Consider the following 18,492-nt stretch of genomic DNA (forward strand, 5'->3'; position numbering starts at 1 on the left):
GAGTCGAGGCTGTCTTCTGAGGCAGGGAGCAGGTGGCACTGACCACTGGGAGCCTGTGGTCCGAATCTCATCCGTCTGAGCAAACAGACACTTCCAGCACAGGCACTGGCCAATATGCACATTAACGAATAGTGCCGCGTGAGGTGAAGCTGCCCTGGCCCAGAAGAGCCCACCACCGGCCGTGCCGACCTCCCTCCCAGTGCGCTGATTCAAGAAGAGATGGATGTTTATCCCCGGGCAGGGTCTGGGTGGGGGATTCTTGAATGCTATTTGCAAGACTTCAGTAAAAATGCTTCATGGATCCTGTCCTGTCACAAGCATGTATGAAAGTTGTGCTTTAGCTCAGGCCTAATGGGCTTTATATACTACAGTACTGATTTTCTTTCACATTTTAATAGAACCCGGTTTAATATTTGCTTTCTGCTCTAGCTGCTTGCTGTTGACTGATTCAACACAGAATCCTTCCCTGGTGCCCCCCGACTTTGTTGTTATTCCCTCATTTTGTTTGTTGGCATTTGATTCCTGTCTTCAGCATGAAGCACTTTACACATGTCTTCGTTCAGCTGGCGACAGTCACGTGCGTGAATTCTGAATGCATTACTATCCAGAACGGCTGCTCCAGCAGACCCACCATTCGGAAGGGGGGCTTCTGGGTAGGATTCATTTTCATCGTTAGACATTGAGGATATGCTGCGCTCAGCTTGGGAGCCTGCGGCCATGGTCTGTTCTGTTCTCGGGCAGGAGATTCTCCAGTTTCATCAAATGTCCAGCACTGTGGCTGGTAATTCAGAAACATGTTGCCTTTCTACAAAGGACCAGGCTTTCTAGAATCTAGTATTTAACAAGGCATTTCAACCTCTGCCACAGGCTGAAGAGCAACCGTAGACAGAGCTGTCCAGAGGCAAGGGGCAGCTGCCCTCCTTGACTCCCAGTGAGCCTGGCTGGTTTGCAGGACAGAGAGTCTGTTCAGATCTCCTATTTGCCATGAACAGATCTTACCCTCCACCTTTGGAGCACCATACCAGTGTAGGGCCAGAGTGGGGGATGGCTTTCTCCTTCGTAGGGAAAGATAACCTGTTTTACTAACAGGCAGCACAGGGCTATCGTTGAGAGCATGAGCTTTGGAATCAGGCAGACGTGGGTCTCCATACTGGCTTCAGTTCTTATAGACCACGTGATCTACAGCCAGTCTCCATTCTCAGCTTTAGTTTCCCTGTCTATAAAGTTGAATTAATCATTGTATCTTCCCATGTAAATGCATGTCAAGCAGCTAGCAGAATGTCTGGAACAAACCTCTCTGCTCTTTTTATAGCATGGGATCAAAAATGGTGGCTCTATGGACCTCCCACCTAACTTTGCTTCTTGTCTTCATGCTTGGGCACTGTGAACTGTTCATCTATCCAGGGGATGTGGCGGTCTGTCCTGCAGAGAAACACCGCCAGCACGGACACACTACACAGACCCCAAATTGTGTGATGTTTTGTCCAGGATGCCAGGATATATTGGGGCTTTTGCTGGGCCACTCATGTCCCCCAACTCCCTGAGTTCTATACTAATTAAGAAAAGACAGGAATCCAATAATTGTCTAATACATATACATATTATACTCTCATAGTCCTAAGAATGAAAGGACTTGAAGCCAAATCCTTGCACCCTTCTCACCTTTGCACACATGACTAAAAGAAGTCGTCCCAGGGGTCTCTTGGGTGGCTCAGTGGTTGAGCATCTGCCTTTGGCTCAGGGTGTGATCCCAGGGTCCTGGGATCGGGTCCCGCCATCAGGCTTCTCACAGGGAACCTGCTGCCTGTTGTGCTCCCTCTGCCTGTTGTGTCTGTCTCTCTCTGCATGTCTCTCATGAATAAATAAATAAATATAATCTTAAAAAAAAAGAAGTTGTCCCAATGGGAACACCTGAGAGAGGAGTTTGGGGTGGGTTGTCATCTCTGTCCACCACATTTTCTCAGAATGGACTGGAACATGGAGATTTGGGATGGAGGAACAGGAGGTTCCTGTGTGCAAGTGACAAGGGTGGGAACATACCGGCAGATGGAGAGAGGCTGGAGGAGGAAGCCCTGGCCCATCCTCACTGGGCCCTTCTTTGTCTCCCTACAGGTGTCCCATCAGGCCCCCGAAACGTCATTTCCATCGTCAATGAGACATCCATCATTCTGGAGTGGCACCCACCAAGGGAGACAGGCGGGCGGGATGATGTGACCTACAACATCATCTGCAGAAAGTGCCGGGCAGACCGTCGGAGCTGCTCCCGCTGTGATGACAACGTGGAGTTTGTGCCCAGGCAGTTGGGCCTGACCGAGTGCCGTGTCTCCATCAGCAGCCTGTGGGCTCACACCCCTTATACCTTCGACATCCAGGCCGTCAATGGAGTCTCCGGCAAGAGCCCCTTCCCCCCACAGCATGTCTCCGTCAACATCACCACGAACCAAGCCGGTGAGTCTGATGGCATCTGTGCTCCTCCTTCTGTCTGTGGGGCTGGCTCCTTGGCCGTCTCTGTGAAGAAGCAGAGCTGTAGTCCCACCTATTCTGCTCCTGGGCCCCCCTCCAGGAGTGAAGGGGTCAGGTGATGGGCATTTGTGGCCACGGTGGAAACAGGTGGAGTGTTCCACCTCCGAGAGTGAGCCGGATTCTGAGGGGTGTTCTCGAGCAGGGCACAAAAGCAAAGAGGCATATATCCAAGTCAGAGTAGAACCTAGTACTCTCTATCCAGCTGGGGCTTAACTGATGCCTTTGGAAAGATAGATGGAAAAACAGACAGACAGACGGGTGGGAGATGGACAGAGAGATAGGTCTGCGTGGAAGCCCCGCACGATCTTAAGAACACCAGTGCTGCTTTATCAGAAAACCCAGTGAGAGAAACTTCCCAGAAATCACGTGCTGGAGTATTGCCTTCATAGATTATTTTTCAATTAAGCCACGTAATTCAAGGGTGCGTTCTCCTGTACCGCTTGCTTAGATGGATGCTACACTGTTATAGAGACCTCAGATCGTGGGCAATAGATCACTCCTGATAGCCCGTACATCCCTGTGGCATGCACAGCTCAGAACACATTTGCTTCTCTTCTCTTTATTTCTGTGTCTCTTACTCTTCTGACCTTTTCTCTTTATTACCTTTTACACCTCTTGCAACAATCCATTTCTTTTTATACCCATTTAGCTAGTCCGTTCATGCACTCATTCACTTATTTATTTACTCACTCATTATTAAGAGAGAGTTAGTTAGCATCTGATGTGTGCCACGCTGTGGGCTAGGCACTGTGAGGGATACAGCGATACGTGGACACCACTGTTTCTCCCACAAAACTCATTAACTGTGGAATTTGCAGGCTATAGACACAAAATCCGAATCTGCAGCGTGGTGCATTCGAAGCGTGGGTACCGCGCACATGCGGTAAATACTGAGGGAGTTAGGGAGAAATGAGCAGTCTCTCCCCTGGGGTGACGGCGCAAGACTGCAGAGGAAAAGTCTATAGGCAGTGGGGGTCGTGGGCAATGGACTGTGATCTTATTTGGAATTATGGATTTTTCTCAATCAACAGATTGTAGCAGGACAGCTTGTTAGTGGAATAGCTGGAGCAAGCACTCTCTCGCTCTCCCTCCGTGAAGCTCCCCCTTCTTAACCTTCTCTTCCCTACTCTGTCCTTGTCTGCTCCTCACCTCCCCAGCCTCCGGCTCCTTCTGCCTCTTTCAATACTAGCATCTTTGATGGCAGATGATTCTTGGGTTTAAGCTGTCAGAACTCAGGAGAAAAAAAGGTGTTGTAGGAGAGCATGGCTGTCCAGATGGCTGCGTTGTTGCCGTGAGCATGTGTGTGTTCGCGTGTGCATGTTTGTATGTATGTGTATGATCACGTGTTTGCATGCATGCGTGTGCAGTGAGAAAACAGGCGTGGAAGTGTGGAAGCCTCCAGCTGGTGACCACAGCCCCAGCGCCTTGGAGACAAAGGTTGTGACAGTCTGTCTTACCCAAAGAAAAGGGGATGGTAATTTCTGGATCACGTTGAGCACGGAACACGGGCAGCCTTTGTTAGCATTGTTTCCCTTGGAGAGTTTAAGGCAGAAAACTGGCTGAAATATTTTAGTGGCCCAGCTTCTGGGACTAATAATCCTGCCAGGCTGTCATGTCATGCTGGGCTTGGCTGTCTGCTCTCTCTCTCTAAGAATGTGCGAACAAACCTGCCACTTATAGCGGTTTGCTTTGATTCCTGCCCCTCCCTATCCTTACCCTGCTATTCCCGAACCTGCCCATCTGCTTGTCTTGCCATCTGCACCTTCCCAGGCTGCAGAGGCGCCGAGGGACCAGGGCTCCTGCAAGGGGCCAGGCATTGCCAGCATCAGAAATATTTGTTATTATCCTCACTCACTTGCTCCTCCAAGACTATCTTTCTCCTGCCGTTTGTTCCCCCTCCGGCTGCCCCTTTATTCTTAACCTTCCCTGATTTTGGAGTCCTGGCCCCATTGGCATCTTCCAATTTATGTTTTCTTTTGGGTCATCCTGGAATTTGGATGTTGGAAGGTTTACAATCAATGAGGGAAGGATGCTTCTTGGGGGCATGGAGTATGACAAAACAAATGACAAGGTGACCCGTGAGTCCTAAGCTGTGGGCTGTGGAGCTCTGAAGGACATGGTGCTATTACACTGCTTTGACAGATCTACGTGTGAATGAAAACTATTTTTAACCAACAGATAATTCTTTTAAAAGATGGGATCCTTCAAAATAAACACCTGGGCCTGTACCTCTGCAAGAAAAGTTTAAAAACATGAATGGAAGTGACATTTTTTTGGGGGGGGGCATGGGGAGAGGGAGAGGGAGAGAGAAAGAGAATCTTAAGTAGGCTCCAGGTGAGCTCGAAGTGGGGTTCAATCTCACGACCCTGAGATCATGACCTGAGCCGAAATCAAGAGCTACCCAGGCACCCCTAAGTGACACATTTTATAAGAGATGAAAGAGAGACTAAGTAGCAGGCATCATAAAAGCCATAGCACTCAAATCCATTAAAGGCAGAGGTAGATGGATCCATGTAAGTCCATAAGTCATGACACATCTAACCCCTTTCCAGGGACCCCCGAGCTCTTCCACTCTGGGTAACATCAGGTCAGCCTCCTCGCCCTGACCTCATGGTATGGTATGGCTCCTGCCACCACTTTTCTACTGCCTGGGTCATGAGGAGATAGGTGGAAGGTAAAGAATTTGACCCAGAGTTGTTCTAGAATCCATCATTAAATCACATGGTAAGTGCTGTTCCAATGCCTATCCTAGGTCCAGAACTGCCCAAACTGAAATAAGTGGGGACCATTGAATGGATCCTGATTGAGGAGTAGGTGAATAATTATTATTATAACTTAATGCTTTGTGCTTATGGGTTTGTTCTGTTTGTTTTGTTCTTGAGTTGACAGAATTTTGGAGCACGTGGACCAATTTGATCCTCATACTTACCCATGACTTGGACGTTGTTCCTGTTTCAGATAAGGAAGAAAAGGCTTAAGGGGGTTTGAGAATCTAGGATTAGAAGAAGTTCAGCAGGGCACCACCTCTGTTTCTGCCTTCCTATGGCCTGTCCTAAAGGGTTGGCAGTCCTCTGAGCATACAGAGATTTCCAGAGGCAGCCAGTGCCATCCTGCTGAGTGGGCACCTGACCGTACAGCCTCTGTTACCCTTCCACAATTTTCTCTATGACAAATAACCCCAAAAGGCTTTTTTTCTGCCTCTGGATGGAAATGGAGATACGTGTATGTTTGTTGAGGGATCCAAAGTGTCCCCAAAGTGAATTGGAGCTTGACAAGTGGGTGTCAGTAAGAGTCACATGAGAGAAGGGTTTGGATAAATCACCTGCTAAGTGGTCTTTGACTTGATCTGAAGCTCGATGCTCATGAATATCAGACTGTCCTGGGAGGCTGCTTGCTGCTCTGGGCTGGTTCTTCCTTTGGTCAGAAGCTACTGACCACATCTGTGGCTACACATGTAGTTTTTACTGTTCAGTAGACACAGGATTGTCATGCTCTTCCTTCTTGGGGCTGCCCAAACATGCACGCTGATGCTCTATCCCAGTGGAAGCAGGCAGCTCATCCTAGCTGATTGAGGTCTCCAATACAGAGAGTTATGGTTGGCATCAGTCCATCAGAGGGAGTTACCAAAAGGCTTTTCTTGACGCTAAGGGCTGGGATCTAAGAAGAGACCTTAGGAGGTTTTTGTTTTTTTTTTAATTTTTTTTTATTGGAGTTCAATTTGCCAACATATAGCATAAAACCCAGTGCTCATCCCGCCAAGTGCCCTCCTCAGTGCCCATCACCCAGTCACCCCAACCCCCCCCCCGCCCACCTCCCTTTCCACTACCCTTTGTTTGTTTCCCAGAGTTAGGTGTCTCTCATTATTTGTCACCCTCACTGATATTTTCACTCATTTTCTCTCCTTTCCCTTTATTTTTATAAGCATCTTCTGGCCCATAGAGCACACAGAGGCAAGCATCACCGGGGGGATACTGAAGGATCTCTTAGGTCCTGAGAAGCAGAGGGCTTCCTTCCATCTCCTTCTGTGATGGCCTCAGTCATGTCTATAGTCATGACTACTCAAAGATCTTGTATCACTTGGAGAGCAGCAGAATCAGATCCTCACCTGGCCCACAGGCAGTGGCAGAGAACTGCCATTTGGAGCACCTCCAATATGCCACACCCATGCCAAGTTCTTTACAAAGTTGAGGTAGATCAGATGAAGAAACCGGGGTCAGAGTGCTTTCAGAATCTGCTCAACATCCCACAGCCAGCAGTGCTGTTTCTAGGTTTCAAACTCAGATTTGTGGCCATTTCATCCTCTGACTGATCAAAAATCGCATTATGGTGAGCCAGGTAAGTTGTGAGCTCTCTCTAAGCTATTGCCACATAGCTGGGCCACTTCAGCTGTCAAAAAAAATGTCCATCATCTCCGGTCAGGGTTGGTCATGAATTATGCAAGCTCAGGTTTACGTGAGGTCTTCAGGGATGCAGCCTTGCACTGAATACAGCTGCCTGGAGTTTAAAATAGACCGAATCAGGTGGCACCGTCTTTGTTCCAGTGGCCAGGCGATCTGCAGAGAGGTTGTTATCACCACTAACTCCTGCAGTCACTCTCTGGCACCTGGCCCCAGATTCAGACTGATGGCCGGATCATCTGGCTGTCAGAGAGAATTAAAGTGAATGACAAACTTTACTTCTTTTTTCTGCCAACTAGATTCAGAATGTCAGAGTTGGGGAAGGGGACCTCAGAGGAAATCTTGGAAAAAATAAATAAGACAAATCAGACGGGCACATCTAAAAAATCAACTTGCCGTAAAATAAAAGAGTCAGTGAACTTGGGACCATCTAAGCCAGAGAGAACAAACTCAAAGGCCCAGGAGGCCTGGCAGGCAGTGGAGAAGAGCAAAGCCGGGCAAAGTGTCAGGCAGTAGGGTGTGGTGAGGACTGCAGAGAACTGTAGAGAACAGGGCCAGCCTCTGCTCAGGGCTCCAGCAAGCGGTGCCATACCTAGCACTGCCAGAGCTTATAAACTGAAAACCAAGATTTAAAATGGTGACAATTAGAAAATTTTAAAGTACTTGGGAGCCAAACAAATCCAATACTGGGTTTGACCTATTGGCTGTGGTTTGTAGCCTCCAATTCAGAGGGCTGATCTGATTTACCCAAACCTGAATGGCAAGTGTGCTGTGTTGACCTAGCCTGATATATTCCACCATGGAGCAGTCACCTTTCTCACCTCCTGGGGTTTGTTTGTTTGTTTTGAGATTATTTATTTATTTATTTGAGAGAGAGACAGCAAGAGAGAACAGGAGCCAGGGGGAGGGCAGAGGGAGAAGGGAGAGAAGCAGACTCTCCGCCGAGCAGGGAACCTGACACAGGTCTGGATCCCAGGACCCTGAGGTCATGACCTGAGCCAAAGGCAGATGCTTAACTGACTGAGCCACCCAGGAGCCCCCACCTTTCTCACCTCCTGGACTCAGTGCAGCAGAGGTGTGGCAGGGGATCCTGCAGTTGGACCCTCTCTATTCTTCACACGACTCCGACAAGTTCACCTGAACTGCCATGACCCCTCCTTTCTCAGCTGTAAAAAAGGAGTGACAACACTTGCTCTACAACACTAGCGCTGTTGTAACAAACAAATGAGATGGGAAAGAAAGTCACTTTTCGAACCATGCTGTGGATAAGGGGATGAGCGTCATTCTGGGCCAGACAGCAGTTTGCTGGACTCTTTCCCTAGGCCGTTTCCTTCCAAGGCCCCTCCATCTCTTTGTTTGGGACTGATGTCATCCCCATCAGATAAATGACTGGTATCTGTTTGTCCATTCTTCGAGGGAGGAGGAGGCACCCGAAGGGTGAGTAGCAAAGTCCCAGGGAGTTGATGAGGGCAATAGTGCCAGAACCTGTGTACCTGAACCAGGCTGATCCTGCCGCTCAGAGGAGCCTTATCTGTCTTTCCTCCTCGTGTGTTTAGAGGAGCAGCACTTGCTCTCTTACTTTTATGATGCCATCAGCAGTATTTATATCTGACATTTATATTACGCACGGTCCATGTGTGGCCCACTGTGCCTATTGCATGTGGAATATTAACACATTCACTGAGCCTACAGACACAACCCATTACTTAATTTTGTTTAAAAGATACTGCATTACTTCCATTATGGTCAGAAACCCCTATAGTTTGTCCATTTTAAAGGTGTTTTTGAGGCTCCTAGACAATTAAAGTCACTCAGAGATGCTACTTTTCCTACAAAAGAATTACCTAGCCCACCAATTCCTCTGAACACATCACCTAATTTGCATTATTCCTTGGTTAAATATAGTATTTGCATGCATAAAGAATAATCTTTGAATATGAAAAGGAATTTTATGATATTGCAATATATCGAGCTCTTTGGAGGAAAGATATTATGTAAATCTCAAAATTAAATATTAAAACAATATTACAGTGCTGCCTGTAAAAATTTAGAGTGTTAAGATCCATATGCTGAAACCAGTTCATTTTTAGGGGCTGGTCTCATTGGAAATTAGTAGGCGAAATTTGCTCCAAAGTAGAAAAAACATTGAGTCAGAACTTTAAAAAGACTGGAATGACTTTAAAGAAAACTTTCATTGAAATTAATAAAGAAAAGTTTAGAAACCTTAAGTAAATGAAATTTTCACCTTTCTTAATTCAATTTCACAGAGCATTTCATTGCTTTCATCCCATTGTTGATTCTAAAAGGGTTGTTTTTATTGTTTCTTAAGCCCTGACAATGAGAAGAAAATTTAAGTGGTCTCAGAGAGTTCTAGGCCATTTTTGCAAACAGTGGTGTGTTGTCTGTTGAACTGAGTGCGTCAGCAGATAGTGAAGCTCTTGATCAAAGCCTTGGCTTCCACCCCTCGGCAGTCTTGGGGCTCTCCACGAGATGGTGAGCTCTATGGGAAATCAGACTCTCTCACCTACCCAGCTTCGTGAGGGAGGGACCATACCATGCTAGGCACAGGAACCTTGGTAAATACTTGCCAGGATCCTTTCATCCCTACATATGAGTTAGGACATAATGTTTGGCTGGGGTGTGGTGATAGCCGGCTGACCAGGTATCGTTCTCCTCTGTGGCTCCTAAAAGGAAAAAGGTAGGGAATGATCCTAGGATGATGCCAGCAGACTTGATCCATTCAGAGGAGCATGATGAGACTCGTACTGTAAGGGGTTTATTTATTTATTTAAGCACTTTACCTTTGGAAATGTATTCATTCATTCAACACAGTCTTCGTGACTGCCTTCCACAGGCTGACTCATTGGTTCCTGCTTCTAGGGGCTCCCATTCATTCACTTTTTTTCTCTCTCTCTCCTTTTTATTTTTTAGGTATTTAAAATTTATTTATTCATGAGAGGCACAGAGAGAGAGGCAGAGATATAGGCAGAGGGAGAAGTAGGTTCTCCGTGGGGAACCCGATGCAGGACTCAATCCCAGTACCCTGGGATCACGGCCTGAGCCAAAGGCAGACACTCAACCACCGAGCCACCCAGGTGTCCTCATTCACTTTCTCAACAAATATTTATTGAGGCTTTCTGGGTGTCATGCATGGCTCTAAGCATCAGGAACATGGGTGCAAACAACAGAGATGACAATCTGTGCTTTGTGGAGCTCACATTCTAATCCACGGCACTCACCAAGACTGGGGTCAGAGGCCCAGACAAGGCACAAGGGAGCAGACAACTAGCTGGTCAGCAATACAGAGGGCCCTTCAGGGGGGCTCTTGGTCCATGAACTGTGATGCCAGCCTCCTCTTTGCAAAAGTTCGGCTGCAGCCACAGGTACCTGACAGAGAGCATTTCAGTATGTAGTGGCTGCTGCTGAAAGGTGAGTGTTGAGTGGGCGATTCCATTGCTCACTGACTGACCTGTTGGGACTTCTCGTGGACAGATATCACCCGCTGGACTGAGCAGTGGTTGCATGTGGGGGTTCTCTGAGTTTCTGGTCCTGAGCAGTGTCTGGTGATGCTAACTTCTGGGGAACAGCCGAGAAGCACCCTGCCCTGCATCCCTGCTGGGATGACCGGAGGGCCCCATGGGGCTGGGGGATCATTTGCTCATTTTATTCTACCTGGGGCTGGGTGCTCCAAGTCTGTGGTTTGTTAAGTGAAAATGGGACAGACTGCTGGCAGTGAGATTGTAGCAAGTTCTTACCCTGTTCCAAGTCCAAATGAGATTGCAATAACCCTCCTCATAGAGGGAACCTCACAGAGGTAACTTCTAGTTGGATTATGAGATAGTTGCTATTCGCCCTGTGGCCTTGGCAAAGGAGATGGGAGGGAGGAGGAGTCCTGGTGATGTGCCTGCCCTCCACTCCTCCGGCAAATGTCAGCTTCCGGACAGCATCCCTGTATTCATCTTATTGGCTATTGTTCCCCAGTGTCTCGCTGGATGCCTGAAATAATAGAAGCCAATTAATGTTTATTGAATGGATTAATAAATTATCAAGTAAATGTATGAATGAATGCCTCAGTCTTTCTTAGACTCATCTCAGGCATCAGCAAATGGTGCAGCTTGAGCTGTGGCCTTTGCTTCCTCAAGCATCTTTGGGCGGGCGCTGCGATGGGAGTTAAGCCCTTACACTCTTCCAGATGTTGCTGAGACGTGGAACTTCCTGGGGGGCACTGTCCTCCCCTAAATGTGGCCCTGTGGGAGACACCCCACTGTGACCCAGGCTGCCCCTGCCCTTCAGGCCAGGAGCCAGCTGCCAGAGCAAGCCTTGCGGGGGTGGTTGGGATGGCGTTCCGACGCGCTGTCTGTCCACCGGCATGCCAACTCCGTGCCTATCATTTTCACAGCACCAGCCATGTTAAACAGGCAGGAGCACCAGGGGTTTTTGAATGCCGCAATTAACAAAACAGTAATCAAGCTAAGTGTTTAATTTCAGAAAATTAACATCTTCTCTAAGCGGATGTGAAAGATGGAGAAAAAAGGCACATTAAATGTTCTGGGTAAATAAAGGCAACAGCAGACCACAAATATTTTCCAGTTCAAGGGAGACTTTTTGCCACCCCTCAGGCCTTGGGATCAGTTGCCTTCTGAGACCTGGGCTGCAGGACATCAGCAAAAGAATGAAGCCCTAGGATTTCAAAATGTGTGTGCTTTTGTCTTGTCTCGTCCTCTTTTCTTCTCATCTCTTTTCTTTTTTTTTTTTATTTTCTTTTCCTTTCTTTTCTTCTTGTCTCTTCCCTTCTCTTCCCTTCCTCTCTCTTTTCTTTCAGAACAAAGCAAATGCTTTATCCATCCAGAAGAGCTCAGGGGAACAAGGACCCTCTGTGAGCATATCTGCCCCATAGAAAATCCTGATGTGTGTATTGTCCTTCTTTGAACTGTACTAGTCATAAAGATGACACAGTGAGTTCTTGAATGTGCATTAGTTTTTCATGAGCATAGGCCGTATTTCTCCTGATAGACTTTACAGCTCCTGAGGGAGAAGACCAGGTCTCACTCTTCCACTAACCCCTGTATGTCAGCACAGTGTCCTCTGTTCTGAGATGTCCTGACTGGCTTTACATAATGTTCATGGTTTTGTGATGCCTCATAAACCAGCCAGCTGGCATTTGTTTGTAGGCGCAGGTTTGCATGTGGGGAGGGAAGCTTGTGAAGAGGTGGGTGCACAGGGGGCTGGATAGGGACAGGACCTCCTGGTGTCCGTTGGCTTATCTGATGCCCTGGAAGAGAGTGAGGCCCCAGGACAAGGACAGCAAGGGCAAGGAAGGCTGTTTTGCAGCAGGAACCAGGTGAAGTTTGAGCACAATAGGCAGCCTTGAGCCTCGGTGATGAGGTGCCACAGTTCCACAGGGAGGGAGGGCACTCAGGGCTTGTGGGGGTTGCACTGAACATGGCCACACGTCCTCAGAAAGGGGACTGGAAATTTGACTAAGTGAGCAGCTTTCCCAGGGGGTGTTTCGCAGGCACCTGACATGGAGAACAGAGAAAACAAAGCAGGAGACTGAGCACATGGATTGCAAATACATAACATGCCAGGGGCTCCCAGAAGTGCTCAGGGACAACGACCAGGGGAGGGGGGCTCGGTTCTGCACATGTGTGATTTGTGGAGATTTGGGTTCCCAAGTCCAGCCCTAGTTATGCAGTTGGACATTTTCTCCACGATGTGAGAGATAAGCTTGGCTGAAGATAAGCTGAGGGTGAATGGAGAAGTATTGGGGTCAAAGGTTTGAGGATCGTGGCAAGTTTGGCAGTGCTATTGCAGAGAATGGGAGATGGGATTGAGCAGAGAAATCGCTCATTTCCAGAAAGCGTTGAGGGCTCCTAGGAAGCTGATGATCATGTGTTTACAAGGCTGTCCATCTGCCCTGGTATGTGACTTTCTCAGCGCTGCATGGCTGACCCTACAGGAAGTTAATCAAGGATCTCTCTTGGGATGAGTTTTGCTGGCTGTGTGCTCAGAAAAGATAAAGGAGACTCATGCCGGAGGGTTCAGGAGTATTGCCAATTGTGTTATTGCAAAGATGGAACTGGGGTGGATAATGAGGGATGCAAATAAGGAAGAGAGATAATGCTTAGGGTGGAAGTCAAGTCCAAGAGGGCCGGATGAGCCAACCAAAGTTACGGTGGCTCATCAGAGGTTGCTGAGAGGAAGGAGAAGACCTGAGTTTGCAGCTTTGAAAATGGAGCAGGTGAGGCTGAATCCAAGTGTGCCACAAGAATGGGCAGGTGCGTAAGAGTGGTGGGGCCAGGGCACAGAAAGTACACTGTTCTGGGGGACATGGGAGTCACCCACCAAAGGGCAAGCCCTGGCATGGAGAAGACAAAAGCTCAAGTGTTCGGTGAGTCGCGACTGGTGGTAGGAGGGAGAGCACAGTGATCTCAAGCTTGGAGACTGGCAGCCCAGCTGAGACACATTTTAACAGAAGGTGTAGGAGATGGTGAGCAATGGTGTGGAAGTGGTGACTGGGAATAGGGACATAGCCTACTTCCCGACTGTGAGGTATGCTGGGCATGAAGCTGTAAACTGCCACACTTTAGAGGGCTGCAGGGCAGAGGTGTCCCCAGCAGTCAGAGTCCAGGGGAGGGAGACCCATACCTTTATGGGGATGGTGGCATGCAGAGAGGGGCTCACAGCTGGGCATTGCAGGGTCGAAACCTGCCTGCAGGATGAAGGGTTCTGGACCTCTGGGTCCTACAGCTGGGAGACTTCCATCTCCGGGATCACAGAGGATAGTCACAGAGACTGCAGGCACAGCAACCCTGCCCGGTGTCAGTGGTGGCACTGTCAGTCTGTGGGTGGTGGCAGTAGGTTCCCCAGATGTGAGGGGCGCCCTACCGGGCATGTGTGAGTGAGAGCCAGGTTGTGATGGGCACACAATCTGCTGCAGGGTATCCTGTGCTCTCTCCCGTGGCCTCCTCAATGTCAGGGTTTCTGTGAACTGCCTTCTGTGATCAAACATTCAACAAACTGGAGCTGCCATCGTGCTTGTCCCACATTGGGAAAGGCTAACGGGTCCGCAGGAGGCACGGCTAATGGGTCTGTCCTCAGCCTCCTTGCCCTGGGACAAGGCACCACCTGACAAATGCCCCTCATATCCCTTCAGAGCCTCCTACTGCTACAGGGCCATAGCACTCGCCATTCTTTCCACAATAAAGGGCCATTTCCTGGTGTGCCTCCTGGTTACCCCAGCAGGGAGGAGTCAAGCAGGATGACCTAGGAGGGCCCCCAGGATCCCACGAGCTAGATGCTTCCTTCCTCTGGCACAGGCCTCTGCACACTTCCACCTCTCTGGAGACCCTCGATCTCCCTGAGGAGCTGTCCTCCCCTGTGCTGGGCATCCTCAGTGCTGGGGCCTGAGTGGAGGAGGAGGGGAGAGATGGGCAATGCCATCATTTCTGGCTCTGCTCTCACCTGCTGAGGACTTAGGGAAGTCACTCTCTATCTAGCCTTCAGTGCTCAGATCCATAAATTGTGAGAATCGGCAGAAAACTGAATGACCTCATATGTCCTCTCAAAATTTTATATTCTGATCTCTAGACAAATAGTTCCCAAATTTGAGTGTGTATCAGATACCCTGGAGAGCTTGTTTAAAAAGTCTCTCTCTCTTTTTTTTTTTTTAAGATTTTATTTATTTATTCATGAGAGAGAGAGAGAGAGAGAGAGAGAGAGAGAGAGAGAGGCAGAGACACAGGCAGAGGGAGAAGCAGGCTCCATGCAGGGAGCCCGACGTGGGACTCAATCCCGGGTCTCCAGGATCACAGCCTGGGCTGAAGGCCGCGCTAAACTGCTGAGCCACCCGGGCTGCCCTGGAGGACTTGTTTAAACACAGATTGCTGAGCCCTACCTCCCAGGGTTTCTGATCCCATAAGTCTGAAGTAGGGCTCAAGATTCTGCATTTCTTGCCAGTTCCCAGGTGATGCTGGACTGGGATCACATTTTGAGAAGTAGCAGGGTCATTTGATCCCAATGAAGAACCCTTCCACGCAGAGTTAATATCACAAATGAGAGCCTCAGGTGTAAACCTACATCCCCAGAGCAGCCCCCAACCTATAACCCCCAGTTGTCATACCCTTGCCCTTGGTTTGGAACCAGGCCCTTCGTGGATAGACCCAAGAAGGAAGCATCTGTCTGGGGTACAGGGCGGACTCAATCACACAGGCCTAAAGCCCTCACTGTCTCTCCCACTCCCACTTCATTGAGCCCATGGTGAGACGCAGGCAATATTCTACAACAGATTAAAATGATGCCACCCCCACAAAGCAGTCCTTTGTCCTTAGTTGACTCCAAGGTAAAGAGGGAGATTGGAAGGGGGTGTCTCAGGGTCATCTCAAGGCAAGTCCAGAGCAAAAGCCAAGAAGCCAGTGTTCACAATAGGAGAAAACAATTAGAAAAATAATTAATTCTGTTTTTGTATTCATATCCAGTCTCCAAACTAATTGCTTATTTGTTTAATCTACTTTGGCCAGAAGTGTTACTGCACCAAAAATATTTAATGAGTCAGGCTTCCTAATGTAAAATTCAAGCATATTTGTGTAATGAAATGAGTTTTCATCATCAGAGGGAGAACCTGTTATCTAAGCAATACCTTCTTGACAAAGTTATCTCCTAGAATAGAAATGTCAGAGGAAACACAATTCATCGTTTGCACAATTCATCTGTGTGCAAACTGCTCTTCTTTGTCTCCAGTACTGGTGGGCCTGAAGTCTTTAGCTGACATTTAAATCTAGATTTTTGTTTTTTCCTGAGCATATGTTTCATGTAAGGAACAAGAAGATAACCCGCTGCCCCCAACTCCTCATTCCCAATCTCATCACCCATGCCTTTTAGGAGCCCCCATAGTTTCATCTGAGGCCTCAAGGGGACTTCTGGAGCCTGCCCAGAATTTTTGGATCTCCCTGTGAGCCCTCCAGAGTCTAGACCGGGAGCATAGGAAATGGACTGGTTTCAGGGCTCTAGGACTCCTGCTTCTGATTTACCCAGAGCAGCCCTGAATTGTTCTGTTTCTCTTTTAATGCTTCAAGGAAAATTTTTTGGGGAGGAAGGATTCCACAGCTCTTAAAAAAAAAAAAAAAAGGAAAACTAGAAAGCTACTAAAGTTAGACTAGCATTTCAGCTGAAACTTCCCAGTGAGGTGAAGATGGCCTCAGCCTCCCGGCTTCTGCCTCTGTGCCATGTAAAAGCACTCCTGCCCTGAGTCCCCAGAACTGCTATATTCAGACCCACTCTGTATTCCTCCCCCGGTACAGGCTCCCAAATGCTGCACTCCACCTGCTTCACAGAAGGCTGTCCACACCCTTGCCTCCTTTTTCTCCCTGGAGGGCGACCATCCATGTTAGGTCCCGGTACATGATCTGCTGACCCTTTTACTTCCAGTGTCATTAGAGAAGAGCCTGCAATCATTACAGTAAGGACAAACTTATATGGAACATCTATTATGTGCTAACACAGCGGGAAGAGGCTAAAGACATGACTTATGCCCTAAAGAGTTTATTATTCCAGTGATGGAGAGCAGACATGAGCACCTGGAAAGTTAGACCACAGTGCACAGTCCCAAGGTAGCAATTACAGCCAATGAGAGTTACTAAAATAAGGGCTTTGAGTTGGGGGGGGGAGGGAGGAAGGGGTGCTCTGGAGGGCATGGTCAAGCAGGGCTAAGGCAGGGCAGCATGTGGCCTGGTCTGTGCCTCTGAAGACTGCTGGATTGTGAAGAGACATGTCAGAGATCCCCAAAGCCGGGTTCTGCTGGGACACGGTGTGTGCAGCAGCTAGAAGAAAGCAACAGGCTCCTCTAGGGGACAATGTGGGGCAGCCTGGGCTGGCCAGTAGCTGCCTCATTGTTAAATGTTGGAGGGGACATTAGAACTTTTTCCATTGGGAAGCCATTGAAGATTTTTTTTTAAAAAAATGATTTTTAAAAATAAATTGATTTATTTTAGTAGGAGAGTGAGTGTGAGCAGGGGGAGGGGCAAGGAGAGAGAATCTTAAGCAGACTCCTTGCTGAGGGTGGAGCCTGACTAGGGGCTCGATCTCATGACCCTGAGATCATGTCCTGAACTTAAATCATGAGTCAGACACTTACATGACTGAGTCACTCAGGTGCCCCCTGCCCCGCCAATTGAAGATTTTTGAGCATCAGAGGAATATGGGTGACTCTAGCTTTGGAGGAGTAATCCAGCCACAGTGTAATTTGAAGTGAAGAGGCCCTGAAGTGTACAATGGAGGTGAGAAAGGATATTAGGTGTAAGGAGATACAGGTGACAAGACCAGGAGAAAGGCAGGGACAGAGTGAAGACAGCATCCATGACACCTGGGCCTGAGTCACACTATCAGATGGGCAGCCCATGGCTCATCCCCTCCTCAGGGTCTCAAGGTCTCCTTGTCCTCAAGGACAAGAAACCTATTGTTTACATCCTAGATTACTTCCCAGAAATACTTTAAGTCATCTTGAGATGTCCCAGGAAATCATCTGTCTTCTGGAGCATCTATCACACCAGCCTCTAGGAAACCCTGTTGTTAACCTTCCTCTTCTCCAAGCTCATTCTTCTCCATCCCTTCCATCTTGACTGGGTAGACGTGTTTATTTATCACCTCAAAGATATTTATCTGATAAATGCCCATGACTGGGTCATGCTTTTCACATTTACATCAGGAACTATGCCCAGGCATTGCTTTGGATTTATAAAGAGTAGTGGACCCAGAAGGAGACTACGAGGTGGTTGCTGAGACCGGCAGACTAGACTTAGGTGGAAGGAGCCGTGGGCCATACAGGCACATGCACAGAACATTTGAAAAATCTATAACATAGGATTAATACTCCTGTTTTACAGTTGATGCATTTGAAGCCCAGAGAAGTTAAGTGACCTCAGTCCAAGGTCACACAATAAGCAGATGGCAGACTAGGAACCACATCTCCCTACAGCATCTGTAGAGCCCTAGGATCCTGACTACTCCTCACACTGCCTTGTTTTCCCCATAACTGGGGTCTGTGGTCTACAGATTGCAGATGGTTAGTCCAAGAATAATTTGGCTGGGAAATGCTATTCTAGAAAGAACAGAAGAGGTTAGCATTACCATATGATCTAACAATTTTACAATTAGATATATGCCCAAGAAAAATGCAAACGTAAGTCCACACAAAAACTCGTACATGAATGTTCCTAGCAGCATTATTCATGACAGCCAAAATGTGTAAACAACCCAAATGTCCATCAACTGATGGATATCTGTCCTAGAAAAAGCAATGCCCAAGAAGGCAGAAGAGATTCCTAAGCCTCAGAGGCACACTGTTCAGGCTGGGGCAGCAGCATCTCTCTGAGGGGTCACTGTGAGGACCTCCCCTTCCCCACGAACCACATGGAAGGGCCAGGGTATATACTCCCCCCACCCGCCCAGCAGGAGTTATCATGAGGAGTACAGATGGGCTCTTCTTCTGAACCTCTTTGGAAAGCTTACATATGAAAGTCCCCCTGAATGGAGAGGTCATTTATCTTCCAGGATACTTACTAGGGCTGTCACCTGA

At 48.2% G+C, this 18,492-nt stretch overlaps 1 protein-coding gene across 1 annotated transcript in view; it reads left to right on the top strand.

The window, feature by feature from the left end:
• EPHB1 (EPH receptor B1) overlaps positions 1-18,492 on the top strand; it is a 431,779-nt gene that overhangs the window by 313,081 nt on the left and 100,206 nt on the right. The window contains exon 5 of the mRNA XM_055321648.1: positions 2,113-2,448. Coding sequence (XP_055177623.1) covers positions 2,113-2,448 — 336 coding nt within the window. The remainder of the gene's footprint in view (positions 1-2,112; positions 2,449-18,492) is intronic.

Source organism: Nyctereutes procyonoides, unplaced genomic scaffold, assembly GCF_905146905.1.
Source record: "Nyctereutes procyonoides isolate TBG_1078 unplaced genomic scaffold, NYPRO_anot_genome, whole genome shotgun sequence".
In the NCBI taxonomy this organism is placed as follows: domain Eukaryota; kingdom Metazoa; phylum Chordata; class Mammalia; order Carnivora; family Canidae; genus Nyctereutes; species Nyctereutes procyonoides.